The 20735-nt window shown below is 42.5% G+C and overlaps 1 protein-coding gene across 3 annotated transcripts in view; it reads left to right on the forward strand.

Moving 5' to 3' along the window:
- Positions 1-20735, forward strand: part of ERAP1 (endoplasmic reticulum aminopeptidase 1) — a 150806-nt gene that overhangs the window by 127736 nt on the left and 2335 nt on the right. For all 3 annotated transcript variants that reach the window (XM_077462357.1, XM_077462359.1, XM_077462360.1), the window contains 6 exons: positions 490-673; positions 6586-6742; positions 6839-7023; positions 9106-9264; positions 12411-12551; positions 12635-12716. In XM_077462357.1, the coding sequence (XP_077318483.1) occupies positions 490-673; positions 6586-6742; positions 6839-7023; positions 9106-9264; positions 12411-12551; positions 12635-12716 (908 nt within the window). The remainder of the gene's footprint in view (positions 1-489; positions 674-6585; positions 6743-6838; positions 7024-9105; positions 9265-12410; positions 12552-12634; positions 12717-20735) is intronic.

Here is a 20735-nt window from a genome sequence, read left to right on the forward strand (position 1 = left end):
AAACTTATTTCTTACCTTGATATCCAACAAACGTGTAGACTGCTTCTACAATACCTTGCTATGGCTACGAAGCTGAGCTGCTACCTGTAGTCCCATTGACTAATAGTCTGTTCTCCCTTGCCTCTTGCACTGGTCTGGCAGCCTTAGGTGTCACTTGAATCCACCTGCTGAACCCAGCCACGGTCAGGATAGGATTTCTATGGCTGTGGTCAGCAAATCTGTGATAGGTATAGGTATATGAGCAGGGCAAGGTAAATGTTCTGTGCCCTTAAGCTGGATTGATTTAGGAGACCCCCATTTTAAATATTATTGACAAATTATAATATTTGACAACTAGTCGGATACCGTCAGACCAGTGTTCGTAATTAAATTCCAACGATCATATTATAATTACTTGTTAGCAAAAGGCATTGTAATGAAAGTAGCTATCATAATTGTACAGTGAAATATAAATTAATTTTAATGAACTGGATTGCATTTGCTTTATAGATGTTCTGTTCTTGGAAGAAGAGGTGGAGTGGATAAAATTCAATGTAGGAATGAATGGCTACTATATTGTTCATTATGAAGGTGATGGATGGGATGCATTGATAAAACTTTTGCAGCAAAACCATACAGCTGTGAGCAGCAATGACCGTGCCAGCCTAATTAACAATGCCTTCCAGCTTGTCAGGTAAGTGAATCTAGACACTTTTATGCATCCAGTTATAATATATGATTACGTTGGTTGAACTTCATTTTGATAAAATTTTAAAATATGTGGACAGGTACCAGCTTCTGATTCCTGCTCAGTACTTAACTTATTTGATGGTTGATAGATTTGATGTGTATGATGCTTGTGCAGCCACTTTTTCTGTAGTGGGCATAGATGAACAAGACAAAGATTGGCCTGCCTCGTGGTTAGCTTGAGCTGAAAGACCTGATTTTAATATGAAACGGGGAGGGAAGCTAGGAGTAGTGGAAAATTGGGACTTTATATGAAACGCAACACTTGGGTAGATTGGATCACTCAATAGTAGTAATTAAAATATTTATTAATGACACAATTGAGCATGATGGTAGAAAATAGATGATACAAAATTAGGATAAACATGATTAGTACATCATATAACAAAATGGTAAACATTAATTGCACATGGTAAATCAGCTGTATACTCAAAAATGTGTATAAACATAATAGGTAGTGTAAATAATTGATGATTCAAACAAATCAAACCCATGGTATTCACATGATTGCTGTGGCATAGCATAAAATAAGAAAAGCTTGACGCGTTTTGTGGGTTGTCTCCACTCATCAAGAGGAGCTATACATAAGGGGTACCTATAATGGGTTGTAAATTAAATTGATTATCAATGGTAATTGATTAAAAAAATAGGGAGAGAGGGAACAAAAAACTATGGTCCTAGCACTCTTACCCATGGGTATAATTTCCAAGGATGTAGATCACGATGATAATTATGAAAGGCGCTGGGGGGAGAAGCAACATCCCCCCCTCCCCCCGGGAACTGGGGTGATAGAAAAGCGAACGACGGGAGGGCCAGAAAATGTGCTTCTCGTAAAAGGGAATCACTGGTCGGTGACTCAAGTAAATGGTGAAGGCCCATAAGGACTACTGTAACAATAAATATTGACATGAGATTAGTGACACTACAGGGAAATTATAAGCATAAAGCGAGAACAGAATAAGGAAGGATAGAGCCAAGGAGAAGGGAAAGTGAAGTGAACCATAAGGGGCACCCAAAAGTGATGAAAAGGGTGAACAGTGTGAACAAAAATAACAAACCAAACATAGCAAACCACCATATGGCCAGTGGAGGAGGCCATGGCAATGGAATTACCTGAGGCTTCTGATGAAGCGTGTGGTCAGGAAGTGATATGTGAATATGCCAAAAAGGATGAAGCAGAGATGAATAGCCAACAGTGATATGGTGGTGAAGAATTTCCCCCCCCCGCCAGAACAGAGCCCCACCACGTCACGTGGGCGTGTTTGGAGAGAGGGGGCGACCACATCCGAGCGACTAGCGCTCATTAAATAGGCGCCTAACCTCCCCCATGCTGCACGCCAGATGGAAAAAACATGCCGGCGTGTGGCGCCAAGGAATGACGTCACATGTAATGGTGTGAGAGCGTGGTATTGGCATGCAGAGAGCGTGAACCCACAACCCCACAACCAATAAAATCGAGGGGGGGGATGGGGGAGCGCGTTGCAGCTCCCGGGAGTGAAATGAAAACGCCCCCCAAGTAGTAGTTTAACAAAAAAGTCAGAACAGGCTAGCCCATTATTGCATGTACCTATGCTAGTACTTGATGCATGTCAACAGAAATACATGGGGTAGATAAAACAAATAAGCGTGTGTTTTCATCCCTGATCAGTTATAAAGGAAAGATGAGATGTTGGGACTTTATGCGAGACCATGATTATACAGTACACAGGTCTCCATCGCTATTGGTTAGAAAAGGGGGGGGGGGGGGAGTAGTGGGAAATTAGGACTTTATATGAAACACAACACCTGGGTAGATTAAATCACTCAATAATAGGAATTAAAATATTAATGACACAATTAAGAAATAGATAACTCTATTATTGAGTCATTCAATCTACCCAAGTGTTGTGTTTCATATAAAGTCTCAATTTCCCACTACTCCCCCCCCCTTCCCCCCCTCTTTTCTAACCGATAGGGATGGAGACCTGTGTACTGGATTGTCATGGTCTCACATATCTCCCAACATATATCCCAACATCTCATCTTTCCTTTTTAATAGGGGCATCTCAGAAAATGCTGAATTTTATTGTTAGCGGGTCCATTTCTGCACTTCAAAGCAAACTATTGCACTGCAAACCTAGCGTCATTAAAGTAGTTGTAAACCCCCAGGCATGAAATATGAACAATGCATATTTGTATTTGTCTCAATTAAGAGCTCTAAGACCCCTTTCACACTGGGGCGTTTTTCAGGCACTTTAGTGTTAAAAAAAGCGCCTGTAAAGCGCTTGAAAGAAGCCTCATCTGCAATCCCAATGTGAAAATGAAGGATCTCCAGCTGATTGACAGCCTCAGCTCTGTTCCTGTGTTCTGTGTGGAGGGGGTGTTTCCCTTCCATCCAATCAGCTGTCAGGACTCTCCTTACTGAGCTCTGCTGTAACTTTAGCTCTCCTCCCCATTTTTATTCTGATAGTTCAGACAAATGTTATATATTCTGGACTTTGAATGGCTGTAGAGAAGAGAAGACAGCAGATAAACAGGTACATCTCTGTGTTTCACCTAAGGCCAGTCACTTCACAGGGTATATGTAAGGGTTTACAACCACTTTAAGAAACAAAATCAAGCCTAATCTAAAAAGGTATAGCATGTTAAGCAGACTGTTATGCTGTGTACACACGATCGGAATTCTCGTCGGAAAAAGCTCTGATGATTTTCCTGACGGAATTCCGATCATTTATAACACGGTTACGTACAACACGTACGACATGACTAGAAAAAGGAAGTTCCATAGCCAGTAGCCAATAGCTTCTGTCTCGTAGTTGAATCTGAGCATGCGTGATTTTTGGCGTGTCGGAATTACATACACACTATCGGAATTACCGATAGAAAGTTTTTCCGTTGGGAAAATTGAGAACATGCTATCAATTTTTGGCTGGAGGAAATTCGGACAGCTAAATTCCGATGGAGCATACACACGGTCGCATTTTCCGATGAAAAGCTTTCATCTGTCTTTTTCTGGCCGGAATTCCGATCGTGTGTATGCAGCATTAGAAATAATAAATAAGGATCTAGGTAATAGCTATACAAGGCTCAATTTTTATTTATTTTTGTTAGCTAAAGGGTGGATGAAGGAATTGCCCCAGCAGGGCATTGTATTCTGACAGCAGTTGTCAGAATACACTGATCAGCCACTGCAGCCACTGATTGACAAACCTATTTCAATTTGTTTGTTCTCTATGGATGGCCGCATACTGAAATCCGGCCCCTGCCGAACCTGCAATATTTAATTTCATTTTGCCTATGGCCAACTCTACTGTACTGTGGGAGAGACATTGATTTACAAACATTGGAGAAAATCAGATATGTTGCAATTGACAGCCAATCATGTCAGATGTAAAAAGTGAAATTTAGAAATCTAATCAGCTGCTGTTGAAAATGCCAACATTTTTACTCAAGTTTTTGAAATTTGGTCCATAGCCTTCACCTGTTTTTTGATATCATTGTCATCAATAAAATCAAAGTAATTTTAAATTCCTCGTAGTATTTTTCCATCCATCCGCTGCCTAGAAAACCCCTTTGGTGGACACTTCCCTTTTTTGTTCACCTGTCTTCCCCAAGCCTTTACGGCTGTTCAACTAGTAAGATTGTAGGAATTTGGTCATCCAAACACAAAGACATATGTAGATACACGGTAACAGGTCTTTGAAAGGTAGTAATGATTTAGAACTGTAAAAGAAGAGTTCCAGCTGCATGTTAAGAAATATTGCTGATATGTTTAAAAAGCTAATGTAGTGATGTCATATACTGTAGACCAGGGGAAAACATCCTTTAGCCCCATACACACTCTCAGTTTTTCTGCTGAGATTTTCCTTCAGATTTACCAAAACCATGTAATATAAGGTTAAACCTTAGGAGTTTCCATTTGTTTGCAATCAGGCAGGCAATCGCACTACATGACTTTGATAAATCTGAAGGAAAAAATCAGCAGAAAATCTGATAGTGTGTATGAGGCTTTAGAGAGATGGAGATCTACTTGAACAACAATGATAAAGTCAAAGATCACCGGGCTCAGTGTGCTGTTAGGGCCGGTTCACACCAGAACGTGATACCAGAAAGGCATGTTCCATGTGTGTTTCCTGCATAGTGTTCAAAACGCACTGCCTTTGGGATCTACTGTGGGTGATGATACATTATTAACCCCAAAATAGATCCCAAAAGCAGTGGACACAAAAAAAAGTATTACGAGAGAGTGCAGGGTTTAGAAGTGCATTACAATCAAAATGCAGTGTTTAGGAGTGCGTTACGCTCAGGATTCAGGGATCAGGAGTGTGCGTTACGCTCAGGATTCAGGGATCAGGAGTGCGTTACGCTCAGGATTCAGGGATCAGGAGTGCGTTGCGCTCAGGATTCAGGGATCAGGAGTGCATTACGCTCAGGATTCAGGGATCAGGAGTGCGTTACGCTTAGGATTCAGGGATCAGGAGTGCGTTACGCTTAGAATTCAGGGATCAGGAGTGCATTACTCTTAGCCCCTGTACACACGGTCGGACATTCTGCCAACCAAATCCGTCGGATTTTGCCTGTTGGATCTTGTCCGAAACTGTTGCATACACACAGTCGGACTAAGTTGTTGAAAAATCCGATCATTTAGAACGTGATGACGTAATTTCGTTAGGATGGGACTACGTTCAGGCTAGTAGCCAATAGCTTTGATGTAGGAATTTGATCTGAGCATGCGTGGCACTTGGTCCGATCAAAATTCTCTACACATGATCGGAGTATGTCCGCTCGAACCAGTTGGTCGGAAAATATTTCCAACAAGTTCGAAAATTGGGTCCGACGGATATTCCGACAACACGGTCCGATAGGACACATTCCGACGGATTCTCCGACTGTGTGTACAAGGGCTTAGAATGCATAGATCAGGGGTGTGTTACTCCCAGAATGTAGGGACCAGGGGTGCGTTACTCTCAGAATGCAGGGATCAGTAGTGTGTTACTCTCAGAATGCAGGGATCAGGAGTGCGTTACATTTAGAATGTAGGGATCAGGAGTGCGTTACGCTGAGAATGCAGGGACCAGGAGTGAGTTACGCTCAGAATGCAGGGATCAGGAGTGCGTTACGCTCAGAATGCAGGGATCAGGAGTGCGTTACGCTCAGAATGCAGAGATTAGGAATGCATTACACTTAGAATGCAGGGATCAGGAGTACGTTACTCTCAAAATGCAGGGACCAGGAATGCGTTGCACCCAGAATGCAGGGATAAGGGACCAGGAGTGCATTGTGATTAGAATGCAGGGATTGTGGGGGGGGGGGGTGATGTGAAGGGTGGTAGAGGACACTGCCCATAGCAGTGTCCACTGCCCCCTTCACATCACCCCCCACACACAGACACTACTGTCCGCTTTCCCCCCTTCTCCCCCATAGCATCCTACCTATGCACACAGGAGACCGAGAAGCAGCACAGTTCTGTACAGGGGGCGGGAGAAGGAGCTGGCAGAGTGACTTTTAATATTACCAAGCTGGTGATTGGTTGTTTAGGACCTAGCAACCAATCACCTGCGGGTTAACTTTAAAAATGAACTTGGCCAGCTCCTCCCCTGCCCTCCATCCTGGGCTGTGCTGCATCTCACTCTCCGCTGTTCACAGCTCCTGAGGAGGTTGGAGGGGAGGGAGAGAAAAGAACCAAAGGCGCGGCCGAGGAGGCTGAGGGCGGAAACAGAAGGTATGGCACTAACAGTAGTGGGGTCGGCAGCACAGACCTGTTCCCGGTCTACCTGTCACCTACCTGTGGTCGACAGGTAGCCCGTGGTTGACCATTCTTAAACCTGTACTACCACTGAATAAACACTTTACATCAGTAATGTTTTTCTGCTTACTCAGTATTGGACTTCTACCAATTGACAAAGCTCTTAGTCTGACAACATATCTGAGAAAGGAGGATAAGATCATGCCAGTTTTCCAGGGAATGGATGAGCTGGTCCCTATATATAAACTCATGGAAAAGAGAGACATGAAGGAGATTGAAGAGCAAATGAAGGTAACCCCAGAAAACAGACTACATATTCTATAAAATTATGTATTTTCTGCCAGGTTAGTCTTACTGATGTACATTTGCATCGATTCCTTCTTGTAGGCTTACATATTAAATCTTTTGCGTGGTCTCATTGACATTCAGTCCTGGACAGATGATGGCACAGTATCAGAGAGGATGCTGAGAAGCTCTCTACTGCTCTTCGCATGTTTCCGCAAGTACCAGCCATGTGTAGAGAAGGCCAAGGACTATTTCACTAAATGGCAGGAGTCCAATGGTACCATGAGGTCTGTCATATGTACAAATATATTTTTCTATTACCTCTAGTATAATATTCATTCACATTAGTTGGTTATTTTCTAGTTTGTAAGGACAATAATTAAACATTATACTACTTAGAGAAGAATGATTGGGTTAAGCTGCAGTGGCAATGCAGCAATATAGTTGGGTATTAAAATATGCCCTGTTAAAGCTATAAGAAGCCTTAACCTTGGCATATGGTAAGGCCTCATGCACACAGGTAGTTTGGCCCATCAGCATCAAATCCTGGCATTTGTGGGCTCCCAGGAGGAATAGGCACCATGCCCAGCGCTGCTGCCAGCGGCCTGTCCAAATCGATGACATGAAATAAGCAGCAGCTGGACACTGTACTGAGTGGTACTTGGGTTTAGGGCCGTATGCACATTTGGGGAATATGTCCCTGAATGTATGTGGTTCTCAATGTAAGCAGTGCTCAGCACTCTGAGCCTCCCTGTGTCTCTTGGATCCCAAAAATGCTGGGATTTGGGGCTAATGGGCCAAATTGCCAGTGTATGTAGCCTAATAAGTATAGTCCTTTTACCTCATCCATCCTCCATTGTTAGTAGTGGGCTTAGCAAGGCACAAAACTATACTAGAGAAAAATCACCATTTTTAGCAGTGAGATTGAAGTAAAAGCATCTCTCCAGCTCAAACTAACTTCTCAGTTTCTTTGGCATTCAAGGATGCTTAATTTACCAAACATGTTGTGCCTTGTAAGGGTAATATAATAAAGCATTTGAGGAATGGCCTTTTACAGTGGTTCATAATCTTTTCCCTGTTCACACTCCTTTTAAAGTAAAAGAATGCTGTTACCAAAGGTTTCTCGAAGTACAAGATTTGGTGGAGTGATAGAAATATCATTATAGAAACTGACAAGCACTGAAAATACCAAAATTGCACATTGTCCCATCTCCGTAGGTGCCCTGTAAATGCCAGCTACAGTACATTCTCTGACAGAGCGCCTCTTCTTGGCTCACGGTTGCCCGACACTGCAGGTAGCAAGGAAGCAGCTGCCTTGCTTCTTATCACCTGTCTCAGGCTCCTAGCACTTGCTTGAGGCAAACAGTGGCACAAGAAATGCAGAGGGAGGTGTAGCTGACACATCATCATCCTCCTAGCTAGTGCTGGCCTCGGTCAAGTGCCAGGAGCCAGAAACAGGTACTCACCATCAAAGCATCCATCTCCTTACCAGCTGTGGTGACGGGCAGCTGTGTGCCAAGGGAGAGGGCTCCCTGCCCAACATTGTAGTTAGTGTTACAGGGCACCCAGGAATATAGGACAATGGCTGAACTCACAACATGAAGGGAGATTTTCAAAAAAGCTTATTTTGTTTTGTCAATAATTATTGTTTGTATTGCTATTACAATGCTAATGTTATAGAATGAAAGTGTATGCTGTAACCATGGAATTCCTTTAGCTGAGTTCTAGGTGTGCATATTCCATACCTGGCCAATCCCTGTGGAATTGGAGACTCGATGTAGTAGCCACAGCTACTGCAGTAATCCTCATTCTTCTGGATCCCATGCTAGGCGGCTGCCCTTCTGCATGTTAACCACAGGGGGTTGCCCACTCAGCATTGGCACTATTCATAGAATGCTTTACATCTAAATGAATGCAAGGTGTTTTGTGATTCTCCAGCAGAGAATGTTTGCATTCATTGAAAAAATGAACAGGGATCAGCCAGGTATGGAATATACATACATAGGTAAACCAATGAAGTTATGAGATTTTCTTCAGAATATTTATATACTGTATTAGGTCTTAATGTTCTTTAAACCAGGAACTGCATATCTATCTGGACTTACAGAGATGTAAATTATGGTCTTCATTCAGTACCAATTCAGGCTCCAATACTTGCAAGTCTGTTGATGGTGTCCTGGGGAGCACATGGACATAGCCTTTTACCCTTTAATAAAATGTCACTGGTAGTATTCATGCACACATTATTTTAAATATGTATTTTATCAGCTACTTATTTAATATTGAACATGTGATGAAAAGAAACCTGACCCTTTTCCAGTGTTTTTTTTTTTCATTTGCATTTTGTACTATGATGTTTCCTTTCTTAGTCTGCCACGTGATGTTGTTACGGCTGTCTATGCCATCGGAGCCCAGACACCTGAGGGATGGGACTTCTTGTTTGAGAAATATCAAACCTCTCCAACTGGCGAAATGCATCTGATTGAATATGCCTTGACTCTTACTCAGGATAAGGACAAACTACAATGGTAATGACTCACATAACTTATACAGTACAATGCAGTCACACACTAGTGGAATCTAGAAGACTTAGGAATATAGAACTTGATATGGGTCTGCACAATGAAGCTTGATTTTTAAAAATGTCAAGTCAAGCTTGGCTCTTCCTGCTGATCTTACCTGATTATCAGGGAGGCCATCTATCACATTATAGAACTAGCAGGAAGACTGTGAAGGAAGGGGGCCAGGCTTAACATTTTCAGAAAAATTCACAACTTGCCTATATTTGTAGCAGCCTATATTTCAGAATTAGCTTTTTGCTGATGGTAAACTCTGATAATGCATTTTTCCCATTATTCATTCTGTTTAAATTTGCTTGGTTGTGTAACTATGCAGGCCAGGGATTGGCAGTACTGCCCACCATAGGCTGCAGGCAAAAAAGGCCTAATGTACATGATTGCCCAGGGCTTAAATTTCAGATCCCTTCCCAGGATCCCCAGCGTCTGCTTGCAGCTGCCCATAGAAATTAACTACAGGATGCATGCATATGTGGTTTTACACCCATACTTATGCACATATGTCCCTGGTCACAGACAAAAAAGTAAATTTGAAAGAAAGCAAAAAAAGCAGCACAGATGTGTAAAAAAAAAAGAAAAATTATAATAAAAATTCAATAAATTCATCCTATATTTTGTAGACACTATAACTTTTGTGCAAACCTACGAAACCAACCAATATACGCATATTGTGATTTTTTCTTTACCAAAAATATGTAGAAGAATATATATCTAAACTGATGAAGAAATACTTTTTTTTTTCATTGTTTTTGGGGATATTTTTTTGCAAAATAGTCGCTCCTTTTTTGTTTACACATCGCTGCTGTCTGTAGAGAGCACTGTGTTGTTAGCAAAACAAATCCAAAGAAATTCCCAGCTCAACTTACTGACCAGCCTTCAACCAACCAAATTATCCTGTCTAAGAATATGCGTTAAAAACAGGGATTTAGTTTGCACACTTTTACAAATACATGCGTAAGCTGCAGGGCCACTTCACGGCACCCCGGTATTATCTGCAGTCCTAACAGTGGAAGTACATGCATTATAATGGATAGGCAGAGGGCAAGTGAGCCTGAAGGGAGCTCACCCCACCTTAAAGGCACACGGGCGCATTGAACGCCCAGCATATTGCACCATGGCAGCAAAGTTGTCCGGTACGCCCCTCACCCATATTTCAACAGTACAAACAAATGGCCACTATCCTCACCAATAACTGGCTGGTTTACCTACACAGGACTCTCTTCTGTCATTTGCTCAGCCGATCAGCGGGCTCTGGCCACAAATCATCGGGACTCACTGATTGGCTTGTGCTATAGTGAGTGACAGCACAGCTGGGGTGGCAGGTGCGCACGCACGGCCCCTACCCAGAAATACCAAATCATGTACTTGTTTTGATGCACTATAATGCAGTGGGCAGTCCTGAACCAGTTAGGCTTAATGTACATGGGACATTTTTACAACCTCTCCTGAATGGTTTAACTTGATAGTTAGTAACCCATGTTTAAAAGCGTCTGTTTTGCCGCGTTTACATGGCACGTTTGTTTTTAGAAGCATTTGAAAAAATATTTTTTTTTTTAAATAGCCAAAAATGAAAAACACCTGTAAACAAAACGTGGCTAAACACAAGTTACCACGTTTAGAAGTGTTTGGTGCTTGAAATGCCTCTAAACTCAGCGCCTGAACTCATTTTTTTGCTTTCCAAAAAAAGGCCTCTTATCTCAACTGCCTAAAAACAACATTAAACAAACCTGTGTACATGTACACATAAAATAACATTGGATGAGTTCAGGGGCAGCTGAAAAAAGCATCCAACTGCCTCTGAACAATTGTTTATCAGCAGCAGTGTACTTGAGGCCCCAAAAGAAGCACCTTTTCAAGAATTGCACTGCACCATGTTGTATTGATGTAAACGAACACCATAGAGAATAATGAAGTCTATTTGAAAAGCATGTTTGCACATTATGGCAGACTTAACTTTGCTTGGTCTTCTTCCAGGTCCAGTGTCTTCTTGAATGGTCAGTCAGGGATGATGTAACTCCTGCATATGTGCATGGGATTTATTTCATACTGCCAACAAGCTGGTGCTGAATATGTACACTGAGCGGCACGTGCGCAGCTTGGTGTACATTTAGAAAACACATTGCATTCATTTTTAATTTTCTTTGCAGAAGAGACATACAGAGTCTGCCGAAAAATTGGTCTGCCAGCAATAGTAGTTTAGTTCCACTTTACCAACAGTTTGAGGTTGGTTAAAGTGTACACTGTTGCATGGGATTCAATTCACATTGCCATTCACATGTGTCAGAATGTTTCACACAGTAATACGAGAATCAAACATCAGATGCCCATGTATACTAGCCCTAAAGGTGTGTTTTGAAATGTAAGTAAAAGCAAAACATTTTTAATTTGTTTTAGATTTTTAGTGTATTATTACGATCTGTAATCTGAAATTCACCCCTTTAAAGCGGTTGTATGCCCGCAAAAAAAACAAAACCTGTAAGGCAAAGGCATAATGGGCTAGTATCCACCGCATACTAGCTCATTATGAAATACTTATATACCTTAGAACGAAGCACCATCATTGATGAGGGAGCTGACATATTCCCTCTGCATTTCTTCCAGGTTCGTGGCTCTGGTGCTGTGAGTGGCCGGAGCCACAATGACGCCACTACCGCGCATGCGGGCGGGAGTCCTCCTTCCAGCAAGAAGCTCTGATTTTCCAGCAGCATCCGCCAGACCTTCAGAGCGCATGCACCACTGATGTCAGCGGCTACATGCAAGGTGAATATCTCTTAAACCGTACAGGTTTAGGAGATATTCATTTTACCTACAGGTAAGCCTTATAGGCTTACCTGTAGGTAAAAATGTCAAGTGGGGGTATACAACGGCTTTAAGGGGAAATCAAAATGTAAGAGTTGTCACCAGTGCAAGGGGTAATAAGTATTCTTCTAATAGGGAAACATGTTATGGGTACAACTATCTAAGATGGAAACCCCCCTCACTTTGGGATGATTTCCTCCCATTTCTTGTGGTGTCTCCAGGACACAACAGTGACAAAAATAACCATTGGTGGTAAGTCTTCCCTACTGTGTCCAAAACTTGTTGTAAATGTTTTGCAGGTTAATGGATGAAAGTTTGAAAGGAGACCTTGTAAAAACTCAAGAACTTCCTCATATAGTTGTCATGGTAAGCAGGAACCAAATCGGTCATATGCTGGCCTGGCAGTTTCTAAAGAAGAATTGGGATGAGCTCACTCAGAAGTAAGATGCTTGTAGTATTAATACATATTGTCTCATCTGAGCATTTCTACCATGTTTACATAATCATTTCTGTCCAATTCTAGGTTTGAGCTTGGATCACACACTGTTGCTAATATGGTCGTTGGGATTACACGTCTTTTTTCCACAAGAGATTGGCTGGAAGAGGTTCTAGTATATTTTCATTGTTACTACATCTTGCTGTCATATTATTTAAAATTACAGTGCAAAAATGGGAAATGCCACATTTGTTTGTGACCATAAGGCCCCCGTGTGCAATACCGCACGTGTTCTAGTAGTGTATGAAAGCATAAATGTAATCCAAATTTATAGCACCCTAACACACCTGCTAAACTGCACCACAACACATAGTAACATATTGTGCTTTAGTGTGATGCATTTTAAACAAAAAAAAGGACCCGCATGAAGGGCAGCCCATTGAACTGTATTGGCTGCCCTAAATACACAGATACGCATGCACCATCATTTGGCTTTTGATCTTTCCCTGGTAAATTCACAATTCCAGGCTTTGCTTTATTACCCTACCTGAGTTTCACAGATTTAAGTTCTGCTTTAGATGTTACCTTTTTAATTATTGTTTATTATGTGTATTTTTCTATAAAGAATTTTAGGGTTCTCATAGAATCCAATAGGAATACTCACATTCGCCCATTGTCATAGTAAACTAAAGACCCAGTGGTCTACAGCTTTGATGTACCTTATGCAGTTATTTCTTCATTAGCCAGGGATGCTGCAAAATATATCTCACTAGTTTAGGGCAGCAGGGCAAGGAAATCTAGCTGGTCTGGCCAGTGAAGCCATAGCAGTGTAGGTCAAGGGTGCCCTCTGATGTGGCCCGCAACCTTCTGCTCTAGGATGATGGGTCGGCAGGCCCAGATCGCGGGTTCCCGACCGCCATCGCAGAGCATCAGTGGTAAAAATGGACCAGGCGTTAGAGGAAGCAAGCGGCTGCAGTAGAGAGCAGAGCCAATGCTTCCAGTATAGCACCAGCTCCTGTCACAGGCAGAGTAATATCAAATGCACTCCGCCTGGGGCAACAACAGCCTGGGACAGATGCCTGCAGAAATCCTGAGGAAGAAGTGAAGATTGAACTCAGTTTTTTTTATTAAAACATAACAGCAAAGAGCATATCTGTTCTCTACACTGGTTACTCTGGGTTGCTATCAGACTGATCCGCAGTTGCTGTGCAGTGCACCTGCAGGTCACCTGCACGGAGCCATATCCTGCAGATATGGTGCACTTTCTGAAAGCACACCAAAACTCCTGCATTCAGGAGTTTTGGTGTGCTTTTAGAAAGTGCACCAAACACTCAGGTAATAACAGAAGTCTTTTTTTCAAATTCTTTATTTATACAAAAGGGGCTGAGAGTCCATTAATACATCAAATTCCACAGAATACATACACAATCTCTTTTAGTATCGATACATGTATATATAATCAATCCTCAACAAAACTCCCTCTTATCGTTGTAATTTAGTAAAAGTACCACCAATACCTCAGGTTTTACCCCATTGGACTCTTCAGTTCTCCTTTTCATTTTAATTTTTTAAGAAAACAAACAGAGCTAAATAAAACAAAAAGGGGGGGGGGGAACAAACACCTATTCCCAGAGGAGATGGATGACCTCTGTGTATTTTAGACCCCTTTCACGCCACACCGCCCATAGCGCGGGCAGTAAAACGCTGCTATTTTTAGCGGCATTTTACCTCCGGATTTGCGGCGCATTTCAGCCGCTGGCGGGGCGCTTTTACCCCCCCGCTAGTGGCTGAGAAAGGGTTAAAACCACTGGCAATATGCCGCAATAGCAGCGTTTTGCCGGCAGGTATTACAGAGTTGCCCCATTGATTTCAATGGAGAGCAGCAGTGGAGGAGTGGTAAACACACTACAGACAATGGTGCAGCTTCTTTAGGGCGGGTTGCAGGTGCTATTTCTAACGCTATAGCGCCTGCAAAACGCCCTGGTGTGAAAGGGGTCTTAGCGTATTGCTTTTTTCTATCTTAAGTCGAGAGCACTAGATCCTTCATGGCACCAATACTTCTAACCCACATAGCAATAGAAAGAGATTTAGTGTCTCTCCAACAGCGAGTAATACAGGCTTTGGTCATGTTAACCAAGTGACATAGCACAGATTTTTTGTATATCTGTGGTGGAATTAGTGAACAGTGAAGCAAGAAAGAAGCAGGATCTGCTGCTATTGGAAAAACTACGTTTTTGAGAGATCCTCTGTACCTCCAGCCAATACTGTCTAATCTTTGGGCAAGACCAGAATATGTGAAATAAAGTCCCCTGTTCTTCTCCGCATCAGTAACAGCGATCTAAGTCATCTGGAAAAAATGAGCAAAGCATTGATGGGGTATAATACCATTGCGTCAATAGTTTATAATTAGATTCCTGGATTCACGTACAGATAGACAAGTTCAATGAGAGATGGATAATATTCTGACGCTGATCTGGTGTAAAGGTCTTATTGAGCACTCTTTCCCATTTACTAGGTCCTGGCCTCACAAAATCATCTGAGGGAGCAATTAACAGACCATATATCTTGGAGATAGTCCGAGGAAGAGGTTCCTTTTCATCACAATATGATTCAAATGTTGTTTGACGTTGATAATTCGTCAGTGGTCCAAAAGATCAGAAAAAATGGGTTAACTGTAACTCCTGCCAGAAATGTATTTAATACCAGCCCCCCATTTCCGTCAATGAGGCCACCGTGGGCCAGGTCTCAGATCAAAAAATGTGAGGCCTGAAAACAGCCCTTCTCCAGGAGACTGTTAAATGTGCCTGTTTCTGTACCTGGGAGAAAACTAGGGTTTCCCAGAATGGGAAACGGTGGTGATTGTATCGAAGAAAACTTAGAGTTCCAGAAAATCCTAGAGCCAATTCGCAGTGTAGGACCTATAATAGGGTGCTGTTTAAGAGAGGCCGGTAATGCTGGATAGCACGCACGCGGGGTACAGGGCTAAACTGTTGTTCTACATCCATCCAGAGTTTAAATTCTGTATGTCTGCAACAATCATCCTGCCAAGGTGGGCAGCTTGATAGTATTTAAATGCATCTGGGACAGCTACTCTGCCAAAGCACTTGGGTAACATCAGGAGGCATCTATCTGTAATTTATTTTTAGGTTTGATAAAGCTCCACTGCCTTCAATTTCCTTCATGAGGTTAGGCAGTGAAATGTGTGGATTAGGCATAGAGAAAAGCAGGTCATCTGCATAGGCTGAAACTTTTTATAGTTATGGTCTCCTACTTTTAGCCCCAAGATATCAGGATTTTGCCATATTTTATTCAGTAATAGCTCTACTGAAAGGGCAAACAACAAAGGCGGAAGAGGGCAGCCCTGGTCGGTACCATTTGAGATCTTAAAAGGTTTTGAAAATACCCCATTTACTTTAACCAAGGCCTGTGGAGTGGAGTACACCTTGTCAATTCACTGAAGCGTATGGTCTCCAGTTAACTCTAATGCCCTGTACACACGGTGGGACTCGGTCTGACGACAAAATCCATCTGATTTTTTCCGACAGATTTTGGCCCAAACTTGTCTAGCACACACGGTCGCACAAAGTTGTCCGAAAATCCGATCGTTCTGAACGCAGTGACCTAAAACACGTACAACGGGACTATAAACAGGCCAGTAGCCAATAGCTTTCGTCTCTTAATTTAATCTGAGCATGCGTGGCACTTTGTCCGCCAGAATTGTCTACACGCGATCGGAATTTAAACGATCGGAATTTGTTGTCGGAAAATTTTAGATCCAGCTCTCAAACTGTGTGTGTCGGAAATTCCGACGGAAAAAGTCAGATGGAGCCCACACACGATCGGATTTTCCGACAATGCGATCCGATCGCACATTTTCCGTCGGATAGTCCAACCGTGTGTACAGGGCATTGCAAAAGCTTTTTCTGCGGCAGTACTCAAAAAAATGCAGAGGGTGTTTGTTTTGTTAGCATAGTGGACCAAGTTAAGTACTTTAATGGTATTGTCTCTCACTTCACGAGAGGGAATAAAACCCACTTGAGCTAAGTGAACCAGCTGGGAAAGCTGTGATTGAAGATGAGAGGAAAGTCATTTAGTGAAAAGCTTTAAATCCACATTAAGTAACGAGATTGGCCGGTAACTATCGCATTCCGACAGGTCTTTCACTTCTTTTGGGATAACTGAGATACGTGACAAGAGTGCATCTGGGGAAAATGCAGTAGTCTGGCCTAGAGCATTATACACTTTAATCATATGCGTACCTAGCAGTGGGAGGAAGTTTTTATAATACTGTATGGTAAATCCATCAGGGCCTGGTGCCTTCCCAGGTTTAACCGTCTTTATCATCAACATTTAATTCCTCAATGCTGATAGGTGCTTCCAGATTGCAACCAACCGGGGAGGGTAGTCGAGAAAGGCGTGCTGGGGAGAGATATTCCTCCTGGGAAGAAGGGAGTAAAGGAGATGGTGCCAGATTATATAGAGAGGAATAATATTCCCCAAGCGTCTGAGCAATATCTTTTGGAAACGAGAGTAATTGCCCATCACATCCTTTTTATATGGGGTATGTATGAAGCCGTACCCCTTTCCCTGAGCTTCCCGGCCAGCAATTTGCTACATTTATCTCCCAATTTGTATACCTTCCTGCCTGATTGTATTGCTGCTTTAGCTTTGAAGCAGAGAAAATCTGTTATCTGTCACCTCAAATGGGCCAGGACATTGCCCAAAGAAGACACCTGTGTCTTTTCAAGGGCCTGGATGTCCTCTAGTAGTTTTGTTATTTGTGCTTCTCGCACCTTCTTCAATCGGGATCCGTGTTTGATCAAGATCCCCCAAATTACTGCCTTATGTGCTTTCCATACCATGCCCGGGTCACTCCTCTAAGTGTTTATGTGAAAGTGCGCTGTAAGCTCTCTAGCCACATCGTCCCGAATATCAAGAGTCTGCAAGCGCTACTCCGGGGAGTAAGTCGAGCCAAACGTCCTATGGAAACATCTAGTACTGAAGCAAGTAGTTGATGTGGGACCAAAAATAAATTGAAAGATAAAAATCGCAATAAGCGTATATTTATTGGTTTGTGCAAAAGTTATTGCGTCTAAATAGAGGATAGATTTATGGCATTTTTATTTTTAGTTTTTTTTTTTTTATTAGTAATGGCGGTGATCTGTGATTCCTATCGTGACTGCGGACAGATAGGACAATAGGACACTTTTGACACTATTTTGAGACCATTAGCATTTATACAGCGATCAGTGCTATAAAAATGCACTGATTACTGTGTAAATGTCACTGGAAGGGGTTAAACACTACGGGCGATCAAGGGGTTAGGTGTGTTCCCTCAACGTGTTTTAACTGTAGGGGGGGGTGGGCTTACTAGAACATGACAGAGATCACTGCTCCCGATCACTGAGAGCAGTAGATCCCTGTCATGTTGCTAGGCAGAACAGGGAAATGCCTTGTTTACATAGGCATCTCCCCGTTCTGCCTCTCCGTGCCATGATCGCGCGCCACTGGCAAACATCGAATCCGTGGGACCCGCAGAGTGTGTGTGCGCACCCACTAGCCTCCGTTGACGCAGTGACGTATGGGTATGTCATTTTGTACACCTGTGCCACTTTGCCGATGTATATCGGGGTGAGCCGGTCAGCAAATGATTAAAATCCCACTCGAGGATCAATTTACCTTCTGCAAACTCCGCTAGCATTGAGAGAGCTTTACTCAAAAAAGAGTCTTGGTACCGATTTGGTGCATATATAGTAGCCAGTGTCATCTTAATGCCACTAATGTAGCCTTTAAGAACGAAATAACAGCCATTTATATCCAAACGTCTATCCGTAAGAGACCAGGATATACGACTGGAGATCAAAATTGAAACACCTTTTAGATTTTGCTTCTTGGTTAGAAGCCCGATATGCACAAGAGAAAAATCTATTCTGGAGAAAAGGAAGTCCGCCCGCCTTAAAATGTGTTTCTTGCAGAAATGCCACATCTGTACAAGAGCGCTTCAAATCATTAAGAAGCATCCTCGGTTTTTCCGGGACATTAAGGCCTTTGGCATTTAAAGAAGTCACACTCACCCTGGCCCTCTCCTCTGAGAAGGGGGAAAAAAAGAAGGCACCCACTTCCTGAACGTGCGGTTCGAGTGGGTGCAGACCTATATGGGGAGGTGGTTTGAATTGGCTGAGGGACTAAGATCCAGACCCTATTCCCCCAGCTATTTATATAATCACATAATATAGTTTAACTAAACAAACCCAACATATTTTTATGCAAAGAGAAAGAGAGCAGCCTATATCAGTACTTTATATATAACCAAAAAAAGGGGGGTGGAACCCCCCTTTTATATACAGTATACCAATATAGAAATATCAACTCCCCCCTGCTTATCTAACCTTATCTGAGCTTCTGTTGGTATCTTACCCTCCATCTGGCCTGTTCCATGATCATTCAGCTAACAGGCTATCTAGCCAAGGGGTTCCCACAACATCTTATTACCGTTCTGTCCCATATCAAAATGATATTCTTTCCAAGTCTCCTATCGAGGGTATCTCCCTCTAATCTCTCCATTACTCTAATCATTCCCCTCCCAACTTTCCCCCTGCCCCACTCAATATATTCCATTTTCCTCCAACCCCATTTGTATGAATACACTCTAGTGGGGGTTTGGCAGGAGAAGGGACTAAATAATACCCCAGATATAACAGATCGTCCATGTAGTCCGAACTTATTTTCTCAGGATCCGTGGCTGGAACCTTCCTTCCAGTTCCAGTGTCTACCTCCCCCCACAGTATACTTAGACTAGATTACTAGTGCTAATCATTTCTCTCAAACACACAAAAAGGAAAAAAATAAATAAAAAGGGGGAAAGTTTATTTTTTCGCCTTCCATCCCCTCTTTAGAGGGAGCCTTCTTCCCCTTTACTCCCCCCCTCCAACAACGTACAACCAAAATCCACACTCTTGTGTCCCTCCTAATTTTCTATGAAACATAAAAAGTGCAAATTTTCTTTTGCTTTCCTATAAAGTGCATATCCTATGTTTTTCCTTCAGATTTACCAAAACCATATAATATGAGGTCAAACCTTAGGAGTTTCAATTTGTATGCAATCAGGCAGGCCCTTGTACTACATGGTTTTGGTAAACCTGAAGGAAAAACTTAGTAGAAAAAACGATAGTGAGGCTTAATGGTTTACATAATACTAATGCTACGTGAATAGTGCATATCAGGTCTGCGTAGACTGTGGTCCTTGGACTGGCAGGCTGAAAGGACATTCACCCATACGGGGAGTGCCTACTGATCTACATATTGAAGGAAGTTCCAGAGATAGGGTACTAATAAAGGGTCAATTATAATAACAAATTAGGATATACAGTGGTGTGAAAAAGTGTTTGCCCCCTTCCTCATTTCCTGTTCCTTTGCATGTTTGTCACACTTAAGTGTTTTGGAACATCAAACCAATTTAAACAATAGTCAAGGACAGCACAAGTAAACACAAAATGCAATTTGAAAATGAAGGTGTTTATTATTAAAGGTGAAAAAAAATCCAAACCATCATGGCCCTGTGTGAAAAAGTGATTGCCCCCTAAACCTAATAACTGGTTGGGCCACCCTTAGCAGCAACAACTGCAACCAAGCTTTTGCGATAACGTGCAATGAGGCTTTTACAGCGTCCTGGAGCAATTTTGGCCCACTCATCTTTGCAGAATTGTCCTAATTCAGTTACATTAGAGGGTTTTCGAGCATGAACGGCCTTTTTAAGGTCATACCACAACATCTCAATAGGATTCAGGTCAGGACTTTGGCTAGGCCGCTCCAAAGTCTTCATTTTGTTTTTCTTCAGCCATTCGGTGGTGGACTTGCTGGTGTGTTTAGGATCATTGTCCTGCTGCAGAACCCAAGTTCGTTTCAGCTTGAGTACACGAACAGATGGTCGGACATTCTCCTTCAGGATCTCTTGGTAGACAGCAGAATTCATAGTTCCTTTTATCACGGCAAGTCTTCCAGGTCCTGAAGCAGCAAAACAGCCCCAGACCATCACACTACCACCACCATATTTTACTGTTGGTATAATGTTCTTTTTATGAAATGCAGTGTTCCTTCTACGCCAGATATACTTGGACACACACCTTCCAAAGAGTTCCACTTTTGTCTCATCGGTCCACAGAATGTTGTCCCAAAAGTCTTGGGGATC

Source organism: Lithobates pipiens, unplaced genomic scaffold (assembly GCF_037356315.1).
Source record: "Lithobates pipiens isolate NorthernLeopardFrog02 unplaced genomic scaffold, aLitPip1_a1.2 Scaffold_3, whole genome shotgun sequence".
Taxonomy (NCBI): domain Eukaryota; kingdom Metazoa; phylum Chordata; class Amphibia; order Anura; family Ranidae; genus Lithobates; species Lithobates pipiens.